The sequence below is a fragment of the Thalassophryne amazonica genome, chromosome 3 (assembly GCF_902500255.1).
Source record: "Thalassophryne amazonica chromosome 3, fThaAma1.1, whole genome shotgun sequence".
NCBI lineage: Eukaryota > Metazoa > Chordata > Actinopteri > Batrachoidiformes > Batrachoididae > Thalassophryne > Thalassophryne amazonica.
This window is the reverse complement of record NC_047105.1, coordinates 30,077,754-30,094,439: the sequence shown is the minus strand read 5'-3', so window position 1 is coordinate 30,094,439 and position 16,686 is coordinate 30,077,754. Positions and strand designations below refer to the sequence as shown.

The window sequence follows — 16,686 nt, the reverse complement described above, 5'->3', positions numbered from 1 at the left end:
CACCTCTGGCTTTTATAACAGCTTGCAGTCTCTGAGGTATTGACTTAATGAGTGACAAATAGTACTCTTCATCAATCTGGCTCCAGCTTTCTCTGATTGCTGTTGCCAGATCAGCTTTGCAGGTTGGAGCCTTGTCATGGACCATTTTCTTCAACTTCCAAAGATTTTCAATTGGATTAAGATCCGAACTATTTGCAGGCCATGACATTGACCCTGTGTCTTTTTGCAAGGAATGTTTTCAGTTTTTGCTCTATAGCAAGATGCATTATCATCTTGAAAAATGATATCATCCCCAAACATCCTTTCAATTGATGGGATAAGAAAAGTGTCCAAAATATCAACGCAAACTTGTGCATTTATTGATGATGTAACGACAGCCATCTCCCCACTGCCTTTACCTGACATGCAGCCCCATATCATCAATGACTGTGGAAATTTACATGCTCTCTTCAGACAGCCATCTTTATAAATCTCATTGGAACGGCACCAAACAAAAGTTCCAGCATCATCACCTTGCCCAATGCAGATTTGCGATTCATCACTGAATATGACTTTCATCCAGTCATCCACAGTCCACGATTGCTTTTCCTTAGCCCATTGTAACCTTGTTTTTTTCTGTTTAGGTGTTAATGATGGCTTTCATTTAGCTTTTCTGTATGTAAATCCCATTTCCTTTAGGCGGTTTCTTATAGTTCAGTCACAGACGTTGACTCCAGGTTCCTCCCATTCGTTCATTTGTTTTGTTGTGCATTTTCGATTTTTGAGACATATTGCTTTAAGTTTTCTGTCTTGACGCTTTGATGTCTTCCTTGTTCTACCAGTATGTTTGCCTTTAACAACCTTCCCATGTTTGTATTTGGTCCAGAGCTTAGACACAGCAGACTGTGAACAACCAACATCTTTTGCAACATTGCGTGATGATTTACCCTCTTAAGAGTTTGATAATCCTCTCCTTTGTTTCAATTGACATCTCTCGTGTTGGAGCCATGATACATGTCAGTCCACTTGGTGCAACAGCTCTCCAAGGTGTGATCACTCCTTTTTAGATGCAGGCTAACGAGCAGATCTGATTTGATGCAGGTGTTAGTTTTGCGGACGAAAATTTACTGGGTGATTCCATAATTTATTCCTCAGAACTGAGTGAGTCCATATTTTTTTTCCTCTGCTTGGTCTAAAAAAGTAACCGTTATTGACTGCCACAATTTTTTTCTTGATTTCTTATAGTGTTCCTTAAAGCCAGAAAGTTTCCATTTGAAATGACTTTAGATTTGTGTCATGTCTGATCTGCTTTTTTTTTTCTACAAAATTAAACAACTGAATGAACATCCTCCGAGGCCGGTGATTCCATAATTTTTGCCAGGGGTTGTACTTGTCCTTATTGTCGAAATGTCTTGTCCTGTCATCAACGAGGGAAGGTGAGAAACGAAATTTAGATTCCTTGTATGTCTAGTACATGTGAAGAATTGACAAAGCTGACTTTGAACATTCCAGACCCTAAACAATATTCCAGACTCAGCTTTCTACAAACCACAGTCAATGTTTTGCAGTCACTCTGGTCATCGTTCGAGAATTAATGTTTCACAGACTCCAATCCACAGTCCTCAGTGTTCCTTAGACCATCGTCGAGTCAAAAACGTGTTGCTGCTAATATCTGATATCAATTCCACGCCGTGATGGGGAGAAGCAGTTTGTATCCACAAACCGGTTTAAATCAGCTGCAGGTCCACAGATGCATTTCCATTCCAATCCTTTTGACAATACAGCCATGATCCGTCAAGTTTGCCTCATCACGGCCATAATCGCCGTGTCCCACATGCAGCTTGTCCGCTGTACGATCGCTCTGGAACGAAGACGCTGAAGAATCGTTAAAGAAGCTCGTTGATTAAGCGCAAAGCTTTTAAACTCTGTTTGTCTTCCTCTATATTTAGTCTTTGAAAGAGACACCAGACGACTTACGTTTGGAAAAATAAATCCAAGGCAAATTCAGAATCCAGGCTGGTTTGGTAAGAAACAGAACAGGAATGTTTCAGAACTGATAAAACCTTTATTTCACTTTGTCTTTTACATTTTGTCCCGTTTAAACATGTAAGGTGAAACTAGGATTTTTTTTTTTTAAATCTTTTTTTTTTATTAAAGACATACACAAATCTAGTATTACATCAATACCCAGATGAGGGAGGGGGACTTTTTTTTTGTTTTTTGCTATTTTATTACTTTATTGGCATCTTAAGCTAAGGCTAAGTTTTCACAACCACGTGCGCGCTAAGCAATGAAACCATCACAGAAGCAAACTTTTTTTTAGGGTGTGTTTTTTTTTTTTTTTTACTTTTATTTTAAGCAGAATACTGGTCAGTAAAAACAAAATGATTTGAGATACCAGATATACAGACAGGCTCAGTGCCACATTCACTACTGCATGGGATTTTTTTTTTTCCCCTCGTGAAGCGTAGAATAAACTGCCTTTTTGTTCAACTAACAAGAAAAAGAGCGATGGGGAGGAGTTCTTTTAAACTTCAGTGCATGAAAACATTTGTCCCCAGCAGTGAAGGGGGACCCCCCCCTCCCCACCCCAAAAACATCAAGACATGACTTTTCTACACCTACAGAGTGGAATGTTGAGATGGACAATGACAAGGTTATTGTGACACTGAGCATAAAAAAAAACCTCAGCTCCACATTCCAAGTCCAACTGTTTGGATATTTGTGAGCGCTCCGCATTACTGTCGGCGACGTACAAGAAACGAGTGCAATTTTACCGAATAAAAAAAAAAAAAAAAAAAAACTCCGGCCATTTACATGTATAGATTTTATTAATGCTCAAACATTTCATCTGTTAGTCGACTGGTAAGTGAATTTATTAAACAGATTGACTGCATAAAATAATTCTAAAATTTTAGCCTCCATCATGCTTAAATGTGATAATTTTAAATAGGCTATATTCTATAGCATTGATCAACTCTGCTAGACTAAAGAGATGTGTTTAGATCAGAAAACTGGTTTAAATGTGATTAAAAAAAACTTTTCTGCCACCTTGACATTACTACGTGAACACAAACGTGCGCTTCTGGGCTCTGTCACTAATTTTTAACATTTTTCTAACAAAATGAGTTCACAAAATGAAACTGTTCCAACGACCGTTACTTCTAGCCTCTATCAGTATAATTTTGCTAAAACATAACTAAAACAGACTACGAGAATCTGCCTTTTCTTCAGACTGCCGATTTGTCTGAAAAGTTCTCAGAAAATGATCAGTTGGTTTCTGAACAGCACCAACGGGTAAACTCCTGGTTTCCATATTCAGAGCAACGCAATTGCATCGGACGAACATTTGATCTGAATCTCACCCACTAATCTTCTGATTGTTATTAACCGTTAGAAAGATAAACAGAAAAGAGGGAATCTACTATGTACCATTGCTCATGTTTACTTTGTGAGAAAGAACACATTATCATCTGCAAAAAGTATAAATTCTGTAAGTACACGCAGTAGTTAAGGGTACAAAAAAAAAAAAAGACTGGGCCAAGAATGCAAATCAAACAGCACGACTGGCAGCTGACTGAAAGGAGTTCGGCATTACCCACTAAACCGTCCCATAAAAAAAAAACAAAAAAAAAAACTAAAAATGCTTACATTTGTACACTTAACAGGAGACAAGAAAAAGATCTGTTACACACAAGAGCAATTAAAATGTCAAGAAATCTACTGAAAGACGTGGCAGCCTGTAAAAAGAAGCAAGCAGGTCCGGTTTGTGTGTGGGTTAAAAAAAAAAAATGAACTGACCCAACTTGCCAAATATTACGATGGAATGCTTGTTTTTAATACATTTTCATGTCAAATTACTCCAAACCTGAAATACACAGTTTGAATAAATAAACTCTGGGTCCCTTTGGATGTGACTTAAGTTGTATTTAGGACAGAAAGAATAAGTGTGATTGCACAGGAGGTTAAAAAAAAAGGTGTTTCCGGTGTGTCAGTGTCACAATACAGCCTTGTGGGACCCTTCTGTATAAACCTCAGCAGAATGGCACTGCTGCTCAGAAACGTCCCCCCTCCAGAGTGACGCACGGCGGCAGGACAAACTAAACATCACAGTGTTTGTTGAAAATAAACCGACAGTTTAATAATTTTCTGATTTGTTTTAAAGTGGAATAAAACCAGCACTAAGAAGAGCCAAAAGTCAGGGACAACTAAAGAGATGCATGTAGTCACTAGAGGAGGGTGAGAGAACGCAGTGAAATGTTAGGACGGAGGAAGAACAGGAGGAAGACAGGAGACAGATCAAAACGAGGGAATGTGGACTTCTTACTCCCGGGGGAAAAAAAAAGTGTTTCATGGGTTGAGATTCAAACCCTCCCTGCGTGCTGTAAGACGAGACTGACCAGCGGTTTTAGACTGTTGGCTGGTCGTGGAGTGACGTGTTGGAGGGCGAGAGAGGCGGTGGGGCCAGGTGATGGAGCAGTTTTTGTTTTTTTTTTTCATCTCCTTTTAGTTCATGAAGGTCAGGTACTATTCATGCTGCTGGTTATACAGAAGGGAGGTCAGGAGGCTGGGCTGAAGGGACGAGGGAATGAACAGGCTGTTTATGGATGAAGAGAGGAAGAAAAGGAGAAAGATAGAGGGAGGAAGAAGAGTGGGGGTGGATTAACAGTGAAGTGCGATCTAGTTCTCTCCTTCGCCAGCGTCGCCCTCGTCGCCCTGGTTTTCTGATGTCCACAGCTGCAGAGAAACACAAAACAATTTCAATCAGCCAGTCACAAAATTCAGAAGTGGGCATGCCCTGAGATCATGTGCTACTACATGAGAGCACTTTTTTTTCCCCCCTGCTGCAAAGTCAGGGTAGTCCATGGGCCAAACAGGCTGTAGGTACCACTTACAGTGCCAATATGACACAACCCAGTCTCAGTACACTGTGGGGACAAAACCATATAACAGCCATCCCAAGGGGTAGCTGTCACCAGGTTGGGATCAATATTTTCAGAAGTTGAGACATCCTGGAGCTGACCTCTAATGACTTACTCGATCAATCAAGAATTACGCAGGGGTCACTGCATAAAAATGTTCCAATCCTACTGAAAAGTACACCGTAGTACAAGGTGTTCCAAAAAAGTGCCACAAAATCATTTGACTAATTCTGCATGGGCTAATCTGAATTGTTTTTTTTTGTTTGTTTTTTCCCCTGACATCAAGATATACATGAGGAAATTCCTCTGATGTAGTTTGAGATGATCCAATGAGGATGCTGCTTACAATCAAGCAAAACAGGAAACTGGTGGAATTCTACTGAGTCCAAACTGATCATGCAAAACGTAACAACAATATCAAAGTCACTTTGAAAAGCTCCAGACAGAAAGACAATATGGAGGATTGTAAATACGTCTCAAACTGATAGGAACTGTTCACAATGTTAAGAAAGGGAGATCTGACCGAACCAGAGAAGCGCTGCACATACTGCATGGGTTAAAGCAATAAATTTTCATCTGACTGAAATTTTTTCCTGGCAAAAATCAATGCCAGCAATTCCCTAAAATGTGGCGTAGTGGGGGCACACACTCTTTTCCTCAATAAATACAATAAACACATAATACAGTATACAAATCTATTTTAAATAGGCTCTAAGGAGAGACAGACGAAGCATAAAAAGAATGCAAAACTTAAACATAAAGGTATGTAAAAGGGTGGTGGGGGGCGGGGTGTAGTCTTGATTCTGGGGGGGTCTGGGGGTGCCCCCCCCAGAACATTTTTTAAAGACCAAGTCAAATTTTGTGTATTCTGGTGAATTTTAACAGGTATGAAGCCTTGTGAAAAATAAAACTCACTTCAAATTGTAAAGTAAAGACACAATATTGATTATGGGGGGTCTGGGGGATCTCCCCCAGAAATTTTTTAAAAGAGCAAGTCAAATTTGGCATATTCTGGTGAATTTTAATGGGTATGACGCCCTCTGAAACAAAGAAAACTCACTTCAAACTATGGTCTAATCCGTGCACAAAAACCATAACGCTGAGCCATTAATTATTATACAGAAAACAAATGCACACAAAGGCTGAGATGCGAACAGCTTAATGCTAACTTTAACATGGAAAACGTCATAGACATGCTAACACGTTAGCATCTGTCCCGTTTAAGTTATAAAATACATCTATCAAGAAGAAGACCATAACAGGTCGGTTTAGTATAAAAAGGTAAATATTATGGACATCTGCTCTTTAGGGTTTTAGCGGGGGGAAATTAAGATAAAGCGAAATAATACAACAAACCATCGAAACAGTGAGATGGATCATTGCTTCATTGGTTCAAAGCAAAGCCACACCCTGCTCTACTTGGGGAGTGTCTGCCAATGTTCCCACGAAGACAGGAAGGAGAAAGACCATGGCTCATGGCAAGCAGTAAACAGAGCGGAGAGGAAGGAAAATTTACAGTCCCTTCCTCCGCAATCCACGCTGACACTGTTGCTGCTTTGATTAGCGCAGAACGGGATGTTGCTTTGACAATGAGACTATCATATTTCGGCCCTAAAACACGTATGACACCACGTGCACACGCGTATGTGTGGTTAAATTTTCCAAACGACGGAAATCCGTCGTGGTGATGGAGAACTTTAACCCATGACATACTGAGCACATCTTGTAAATGCAAAAACTTACAAACTGAGGTGAAATTAGAAATGAACACCAGAGATAAAATTCCCTGAGATATGCTTCAAGATGTCATATGACAGATATCAGTATCCAAAAGTGCATAGATTTTCTATGGATTTTTGTGGCACTTTTTTTTTTTTGTTAGATGCCCTGTATTTGTCTGGTCACAGATGATCCAAAGGCTACCTTTTTTGGAATCACCATGTGTTCATCTGTGTCAAACATCTAATATGATGTCTAACACACATTTATATGGCCATCCCATGTATTTTTGGAATTTCAAAGTCCTCGTGTTAATTAACAGCACTAGGGATGGGTATTGATAAGGTTTTATCGATATCGATGCCATTATCGATTCTGCTTATCGATCCGATTCCTTATCGATACCTCATGAATTTTGTACTAAAAGTAGGCTTTACAGGTTTTCTATGTATTTCCTTGAGTTTTAAAGTAAATAAATATGAAATTAGTCACTGTATCCTTGATCTCTGGACATAAACAAAAATAAACAAAACTGTGTTTCACTTTGAAGTTAATTCAGACTGAATTCTATCGTTCTATCTTGACTTGTCAGAGAGCCGCGCAACGTTTGGAGCTGTGTGAACAGAACGGAGGATGATTCTCGTTTCTTTCTCGCAACAAGACAGGAGTCCCAGTTAGTAACTTTAATCCGCACAAAAGTGAATCACAACTCATATTCAGGGATGAAAGTGGTGAAAAAAAAAAAAAAAAACCTGAAACCCAAAATTACCCCCAACACCACGTGCACGAAAATGTTTGAATTCTAGAAGCTCTGAAATGCAATCTGGGACTATTCCAGACGATAAACTGGAGTGAGTGCTGAATCCATTTAGGTGAGAAGAAAAAAAAAATACAACTTTCCTTATTCAGATTCATTCCAGTAGTATTCTGCTCTTACTAGGATGCAGCAGTTTTCTAGTTTGGCAGATAGTTCTGGAGGAATTCACTGAAGAAATTAAACTGAAAATATGGTTTGACCAAAACAAACCGGGATGAAATGGAGGTGTGAGAGTCACTAGGTGTTCACAGGAAACATTTATTTCTGTATGTATTTATTTATTTGTTAGTTGATATTATATATTTTCTGTTGTGTTTCTATTCAGGTTCTTTTTGTCTCTTTCTCTAAAATTGTATATAATAATCATTAGATTATTAATATATAAGCAAAAATAAATTTAAGGAATATTACAATTTGAAAACAAATGCACCCGAACGTGATGACAGCTACAATTGCTAAATGCTAACTTAACATTGAAAATGCCATAGACATGCTAACGCATTAGCATCACTCCCGTTTTTAAGTTATAACATACATCTATCAACTGTTTCAGAAGACCATAACAGGTCGGTTTAACATAGAAAAGGTAAATAATACTCAGACGTATGCTCTTTAGGGTTTTAACGGGGGAAAATTAAGCGAAAAAGAAATAAACGAAGCAATCGACCGAAGCATTGCTTCAATCTGCGAACCACGCTTCGATTGGTTCAAGGTTCAAAGCAAAGCCGCGCTGCAGAAAAGTTGATTAAGGACCCGCTGCAGGGTCTGTAATCAATGTAGAGAAATGATCATTTTCCTGACAAACACCCGCCAAAACAACGGCCACTCTGAAGGACCGATTACAGAATCGTTAAGCACAAAGCTTATTGATGTCGGTGGATCGAATCATTTCTTAACAATACCCGAAAGGAACCGGTTCTCGATACCCATCCCTAAACAGCATACGCTGTGGTGTGCACATGCTACACTCAGCTCATGTCCATTGTTAAACATGCCCCCAGGGAAACAGCGTGTTAAAAAGTGAGTTCCAAATGCAAGGGGAAAAAAAAGAAAAAAGATGGGACTTACATTCCAGGAAGTATTTAGTCATTTACTGTCCAAGAAGAGTCACACCTTATACATCAGGTTAATGTTTGAACCCCTGTAGTAACCAAATGGCTGGACATTTAAGTTACTATTACAGTATTTAGTTAATGAGTTATCTGAAGCGAAATGAGTTGCAGGCAGAGAACTACTCTAAGCAACTCATCTGCAGTGTGCATCTTTAAAATTTTTACTTCACTAGAATGTGACGACATGCAGACTACAACCTTACAAACATTCATAGTGGTATTCCATGAAAACATACAACAATATGTAACAGTAAACTTGTGAACACTCACAGTGAGGTTGTCCCTTAGTAGCTGCATGATCAGAGTGCTGTCTTTGTACGAGTCCTCGTTCAAGGTGTCGAGCTCGGCGATCGCTTCGTCGAAGGCCTGCAGGAACACAGAAGGTCACTGATATCCTTCTGAAAACCAGTAGCACCAGGAACCAGGACCAATCACGTTACAGCTGGTCTGTGGTTTGCATATCAACCGTTGTGACCAAAACCTACACAGCTAATGGTTTTGCACAACAATCCCTGAATCTACAGCGGAGGTTTGGAGTCAGATTCTGGTGGTTGTGCACTACAGCATTACATCGTGTCACCAGATGTGCTGAATACTACTTATTTACTGTCAATTCATTCATAATTTATAGTGTATGGTGTTTGTGTGTAACCCGACTTATTAATACTTTAGGTATACTGCTTGAATTTGTATGGTTCTTTAACACATTTTCTTTGCCTTCATCCCAACATATTAGTCTGAAGGGCTGGCTCTGTACTGCAACGCACTCTGAAGAAGTGGTGGGTGAGAGGAGGATGTTAGCCAAGCTGACAATTATGGACAACCCCTCTCACCCCCTACATGAGACTGTAGGAGCCTTAAGCAGCTATTTTAGTAATAGACTGCTGCACCCTCGGTGCAAAACAAAACGCTTCTGCATGTCATTTATTCCAACTGCAGTTAGCACTGTATGTTGTTGTCAGTTCAGCTGCTTCTGTTTTATCTCGGATGCCCTTCCTGATGCAACTCCAGTTTTACCCGGAGACTGTATAACTGTATAATGCCTCAAAATGTTTTTGGCACCATAACTACCTGCTGATTTTTGCACCATAACCCTCTTCTCCAGCCACTTTTTTGTGCTTTATCACATGCACATTGTGCAATTACTTTATCTATACATACTTGTACTCTATTTTATTTATTTTTTTAACAAAATCTGTTTCACACCAGCATTTTTTGCATTTACCAGCAAACATGGCATTATTCTTTATACACTTTATATACTTTAGTCACCTTTCTTTAATGTAATTTTTTTTCCTTCACTACTGCACAACTTGACTTGGCTTCGTCAAATCAGGACCTTCAGCATGCACTGGGGTGGTTTGCAGCCGAGTGTGAAGCGTCCGGGATGAAAATCAGCACCTCCAAATCCGAGGCCATCCTTGCCTGGATGGAGCGTGAGATCAATAGACGGATCGGTGCAGCATCTGCAGTGATGCAGTTGCTGTATCGGACCGTCGTGGTGAAGAGAGAGCTGAGTAGGGGGGCAAAGCTCTCGATTTACCGATCGATCTATGTTCCGATCCTCACCTATGGTCATGAGATTTGGCTCATGACCGAAAGAATGAGATCGCGAGTACAAGCAGTCGAGATGAGTTTCCTCCGCAGGGTGGCTGGGCGCTCCCTTAGAGATAGGGTGAGGAGCTCGGTCACTCGGGAGGAGCTTGGAGTCGAGCCGCTGCTCCTCCACGTCGAAAGGAGCCAGTTGAGGTGGCTCGGGCATCTTTTCCGGATGCCCCCTGGACGCCTCGCTGGAGAGGTGTTCCGGGCACGTCCCACTGGGAGGAGGCCCCGGGGAAGACCCAGGACACGCTGGAGGGACTACATCTCTCGGCTGGCTTGGGAACGCCTTGGGGTTCCCCCGGAGGAGTTGGAGGAGGTGTGTGGGGATCGGGAGGTCTGGGCGGCTTTGCTTGAGCTGCTGCCCCCGCGACCTGACTCCAGATAAAGCGGAAGAAAATGGATGGATGGATACTGCACAACTTTGTGCTGCCGCATCAAGTGATTATCTTATCAAACAATACATGTTTAAGATTCCGAATCCCAAGACACTGAATCATTGTCATATCTATGGCTTCCTGAAACCGAAATGTCCTAATTTTAAAAAGCAGAATCCAAAACACACTCAGTTTCCCCTGTAACTTTGCCTTTTTTTTTTTTACATTTCTTCACATCCTACTTTAGTTATGCAGAAAAGATCAATTAACATATCTTTATATGGCTTATCAATGAAACTTGGTGCAGGGAAAACACTGGCACAAAGTAATAACGATAAACATTTTAGTTGTTAAAATTGTGTGTTATTAGCAGGAAAAGCAAAAAATGTTTTCATAAGTGAACCTTTATGGTGCATATATATACACATATATATATATATATATATACACACACACGTGTTATATTTGCGTCATTCTTGGCACATTCCTGAAATTCTTGACGTGACTTAACGCAGCTGAATAGGTTTCTTAACAGCGCGTTGGTGCGTGATATTCGTGGAGCATGTTTTCGGCTGTCAAAAAAAAAAAAATCTTCCATGAATGTCACGCACCACCCTCATTTCGCCTCATATCGTGGAGGTCACAACTGAGCGTGTTGATCCGTCTTGATTAGTGGTGATCCTTAACAGTGCATGACAGTGTTCTTCTCTGACGTGCACACAATTAAACCCTGCTGCACCGCATTCAGATTCATTGCTGCAGTATGCTGAAGGACAGTGACGCCAAGTTGGCTAAAAGCTAAAAAATCTCGTTCCAATGCTCCTCAGCGCGCTCCTGTGTTCCACCTGCTGCTGCTGCATGTGCCTGATGTTTGGGAAAATGAGCGACACGAGAGCTGAGTGGAGACACATCTGGCTCTCTCCGTCTCCTCCTCCTCCTCCTCTGTGCCTCTCCATGGCACAGAGCCCAACTAAGCATGCAATCACAAAGTTCTTCTGGTGTGGATTTTGAGGAACAAACTGGAGCGATCTGTTCAGCAGCTGATGGATGAATATGGGTGTGTGTGGAGACAATTCACCTCATTCACAACGTAACAGAACTTAATGGGCTGTTGTGTGCAATAGTGTGCGACAACGCGGAACATTATTGACTGTGCGTAATGGTTTCTGATAATTCTCCAGCAACACGTGCCATTAATCGTAACGCGTGGTAACAGGCTGCAACAGTTCTTGAGGACACCTGACGCCTCTGCCCCGAATCATCACATTCGTAAACAGCGGCCAAGAATGTAGTATACTTCGTGGCATTCGTGACTTATGTGTAAATGCAGCATTAAGGGTGTTCTGTCCTCTTTCCCCTCTGACTATGTCCTGTTTTATTTTTTATTTATTTTTTTTTAATATAAACTCTCTCTGCTTGTGTGCTGCTGCTGTTTTAACTACATACTAACAAAGCCAGATGATGCATACAGACTTTCAAAAAAGTGTGGATCTTTCTAAAACTCAGTGCTTGTGTACTGCGCTTCTTTGTTTCATCTCCAACGTGCTGTGAAACAGCAAGACAATCCAAACTGTTTTAAAGTGCTTGGACCAAACAGTGAACAATCTGCTCATCACAACTAGCCCCAGTTTATCAAAAACACGAGGGTCAGAATACCGGTACCTGTACCGCACATCTTATACGCCCTGTATTGACTCCTACTGTGCACCACTATGTAGTAATTTTGTTTTGTAAATGAAGCTGCTGAAGTCAGACAACAGTGACCCAGGCAGTGAAGCTAAAATCAAACGCTTCAATCTGAATAAACAGTACAAATATGTGTGCCCGTCTGTCTCACCGTTTTGGCCAGTTGGCAGGCCTGGTCGGGCGAGTTCAGTATTTCATAATAGAAGACAGAGAAGTTGAGGGCAAGGCCCAGCCGGATGGGATGTGTTGGCTGCATTTCCTTCTTGCTGATGTCGAAGGCGTCCTGATAGGCCCCCTGAGAAGACTCCACTGTGCCTGCACATGCAAGGAAGCAGCGACAAACACACGTCAACATTACTGCAGTGGATGTCAAACTGGCACAATCAAAGTAAGGCTGAATTATTTCAATATCCTGACCACTGTGAATCATTTCCACTTATCTACTGATACAGAGCCCACAGAAGAGTTACATTTTTATAAATATGCACAAAAACACAATCCAATATCCATGCTTGATGGTTTAACACCTCTGCCAAGCTGTACAACACCCCCCCTTCAGTTTAAGCTGTAGGGATGCAACAATGCATTGTGAATCATGATAACGGTGTCGTGAGGCCCGTATTTAATCGTACTAATTTTTTTAAATGAGTATTGTGATACCATGAAACTCACCTATTGCAAAGAAGAAATAAAGACCAAATTATACATGAGTCATCAGGAGAGGACATATCCCCCAGTCCCCACAAATCAATACATAGTACAAATACAAAGTGTCGAGGGATCACCCAAGTACACACTCATGCTAAATATGCATGAAATTAGTGAGTGGTCTGAGATATCACGCTAACAAGGGTGACCATTACAATATTTTGAACAGCTCACCGCAATCTTGAAATTGACCCCAAAGTCACCGTAATTGACTGGTGTCGGGGGGGGGGGGAGGAATCACCTGTATGTCTCACCGGAGGGATGAAAATAGACAAATAGGAAATATGCAACCCCAATTCCAATGAAGTTGGGACATTGTGTAAAATGTAAATAAAAACAGAATACAATGATTTCCAAATCCTCTTCAACCTATATTAAATTAAATACACCACAAAGACAAGATATTTAATGTACAAACTGATAAACTTTACTTCATAATGTGCCACACATTTTCAATGGGCAACAGGTCTGGACTGCAGGCAGGCCAGTCTAGTATCCGCATTCTTTTACTATGAAGACACACTGTTGTAACACGTGCAGAATGTTGCTTGGTATTGTCTTGCTGAAATAAGCAGAGACGTCCCTGAAAGAGATGTTGCTTGGATGGCAGCATGTGTTGCTCAAAAACCTGGATGTACCTTTCAGCATCGATGGTGCCATCACAGATGTGTAAGTTGCCCATACCATGGGCAACTGCTTTTAACAATCTGGATGGTCTTTTTCCTCTTGTCGTAAGGACATGACATCCATGATTTACAAAAACAATTTGAAAAGTGGACTCATCAGACCACAGCACACTTTTCCACTTTGTGTCTGTCCATTTCAAATGAGCTCGGGCCCAGAGAAGGCGGCAGGGTTTCTGGATGTTGTTGATGTATGGCTTTTGCTTTGCATGGTAGAGTTTTAACTTTCACTTGTCAATGTAGCGACGAACTGTGTTAACTAACAATGGTTTTCTGAAGTGTTCCTGAGCCCACGCGATAAGATCCTTTACACTATGACTACGTTTACATGTAGCAAATAACCCTTTCATAACTGGAATATTAGCAATAACCCGGTTGCGCGCAGCCATGTAAACACCCGCAAAAACCCGAATATGCTCATATTCCGGTTTTTAAAAACCCGAATATGCTCATATTCCGGTTTTTAAAAACCCGAATATGCTCATATTCCGGTTTTTAAAAACCCGAATATGCTCATATTCCGGTTTTTAAAAACCCGAATATGCTCATATTCCGGTTTTTAAAACCCGAATATGCTCATATTCCGGTTTTTAAAAACCCGAATAAGACCCCTGGGTTACTCCTTTTCTAACCTGAATATCAGGTCATATAAACGCGCATCGGGATATCCCCATAGAAAGGAACATTATTTTGTGTTCTGAGCATGTCCTATCCGCAAGGAATATTGGTGTTTTGAGTACGGCAACTACTTGTATGCGGCGTGCACAACCCACCGGACACCACAGAAGCAGAGATAAACAGCGCATTGTGTTCTGCGTCCTTATCAGGCGGGCCGGTCGGTATCACCGTGATTGCTCTGCATCCGATGCGCTTACTGAGTCTGCGGGCTCGGTAAACCCTGCAGCGGGCCACTCACACCGCCTGCTGTGTGGAGCTGCGCCAACTGTGGCAACAGGTCCAGAGACTACGCTTGCTGTTTTGATGCGGAGGCAGCCCGCAAGGATAGTTTTCTTGCAGAAAAAAATCCACAACGCCGCAGGGTCTTGGTATACCGCAGCCGCAGAGCTCTGTGGCCATGACTTGGATTCCTTGCGGGTCCCGCATCCGTACCCCCGAGGCAGTGAGCGATGGGACAGCACGCGCATTGTTTTCTGCGTGTCTATTTCTAATCTTCCTCCACTGAAGAAAAAAAAAAAAAAAAGTGTTTACACAGGAGAGAAAAGAGAAAATGTTAATGCCTGTTTGAGAAAAGTGTATAAAGTGTGTAGTGAGGGGTTTTACACAAAACAGGATTACACGAAGCAGGATTTGCACGAACGCCAGACCGAATCAAGCACCGGTGGAAGATGTGTGTCGCTGTTTAGATGGGGATATTCCAAATGATACCAATGACCATGTATACTGGAGTAACTGTCTACTTAAGCATGTAAACGGGTTATTCCTAATGATTCAGAAACTGGAATATTGACCTTAACCCGAATATTAACGGCATGTAAACATAGTCAGTGATGTCAGTTTTTAATGCAGTGCTGCCTGAGGGATCGAAGGTCACGGGGAGTCAATGTTTTGTTTTCAGCCTTGCCGCTTACGTGTAGAAAGTTCTCCAGATTCTCTGAATCTTCTGATTATATTATGGACTGTAGATGATGGAGTCCCTAAATTCCTTGCAATTGCACATTGAGAAACATTGCTTTTAAACTGCTGGACTATTTTTTCACGCAGTTGTTCACTACGTGGTGATCCTCGCTCCATCTTTGCTTGTGAACAGTTGAGCCTTTTTGGGGATGCTCCTTTTATACCCTATCATGACACTCACAATTAGTGTCCTCAATTCACAAACGCTAATTGAGTGTTGTTAGAAGGAAAGGTTATGTAACACAGTGGTAAACATACCACTGTCACAGCTTTTTTGAAATGTGTTGCAGGCATCCATTTCAAAATGAGCAAATATTTGCACAAAAACCACAAAGTCTATCAGTTTGAACATTAAATATCTTGTCTTTGTGGTGTATTCAATTGAATATAGGTTGAAGAGGATTTGCAAGTCATTGAATTCTGTTTTATTTACATTTTACACAATGTCCCAACTCCACTGGATTTGGGGTTGTACATCCAAGCATTACAAATTTACAAATTTAGAATAATTTGTAAATTCACCACAGATTATTTTTGACATATTAGCGGGGATAGCAAGTTAATTCTGAATACGGGTATATCGCTACAGCCCCATAAAACTACTCAATGGTTTTATTTCTTTAAAAGATTTGTTTTAATAAAGGGGATTTTAAGCACTTAGACAAAAATGTAGCCCATAGCCACATAAACCTGCTCAGACTGCAGAAAATTAAATTTAAATTTCTACCTACTGAATATACCGTATTAAAGGAGAATTAAACATTTTTTAACCTGGGGCCTATTCTAGATTGTTTTGGGCTCAACTTTTCATTCAGAACTTAAGAGATTTTAATCCTTCCAGTATTGGCAAGCTAACAACATGATTGCAAAACATCTCGTCATTAGTGAATATGCTAAAATATCATTAGTCATGTTGGGAATCTTGGAGCATTTCCATACGGAACAGTACATGTAAGTAAATACAAAAATTTTTTTTTTGACTTTTAGAAAGGCTGCTACTGACCTCAGCATTCGTCTGTGGTGGCCCTGCAGTTCTCCAGCAAACTGAAGGTCAATGAGTGATGCTTTTTTGTAAGCATCTAATTCATGACTGAATATTTAGATAATCTTGAATGCGTAAATGAGCCATTTGAATTTATCATCTCTATCTATTTAAACTAAATACAATGAAACAGCTGCAGCCTGCAGGAGCAAACTGTGTTTGAAGATTTTAGGAAGTCTAGTGTAATTACTGGTGTATAACACTTTTCCCCTTATTTAATAAAATCTCAATAAAGGTGAGTATTATGCACAAGAACTAAAAGCTCTTAATATAAACAAGACTTTTCCATTATTTCATTGCCCATAGTTTGGGTTTACATTCAACTGCATTATCCATGGTAATCTCAGACTATCGGTTATAGATGACGTGCCCAATCAGTAGATCATGGTTGACCAGTTGATCGTGAG

The 16,686-nt window shown here is 40.7% G+C and overlaps 1 protein-coding gene and 1 long non-coding RNA gene across 2 annotated transcripts in view; one reads left to right on the top strand and one right to left on the bottom strand.

Moving 5' to 3' along the window:
• Positions 1-3,838: 3,838 nt before the first annotated feature.
• LOC117506473 lies at positions 3,839-16,448 on the top strand. Its single transcript, XR_004559482.1, has 3 exons — positions 3,839-3,956; positions 14,788-14,803; positions 16,429-16,448. It is a non-coding gene; the product is annotated as an uncharacterized LOC117506473 (long non-coding RNA).
• Positions 4,099-16,686, bottom strand: part of ywhaba (tyrosine 3-monooxygenase/tryptophan 5-monooxygenase activation protein, beta polypeptide a) — a 63,257-nt gene continuing 50,669 nt past the window's right edge. The window contains exons 5-7 of the mRNA XM_034165969.1: positions 12,363-12,526; positions 8,820-8,915; positions 4,099-4,716 (exon numbers count right to left, since the gene is read on the bottom strand). Of these exons, the coding sequence (XP_034021860.1) occupies positions 4,660-4,716; positions 8,820-8,915; positions 12,363-12,526 (317 nt within the window). The 3' untranslated portion in view covers positions 4,099-4,659. The remainder of the gene's footprint in view (positions 4,717-8,819; positions 8,916-12,362; positions 12,527-16,686) is intronic.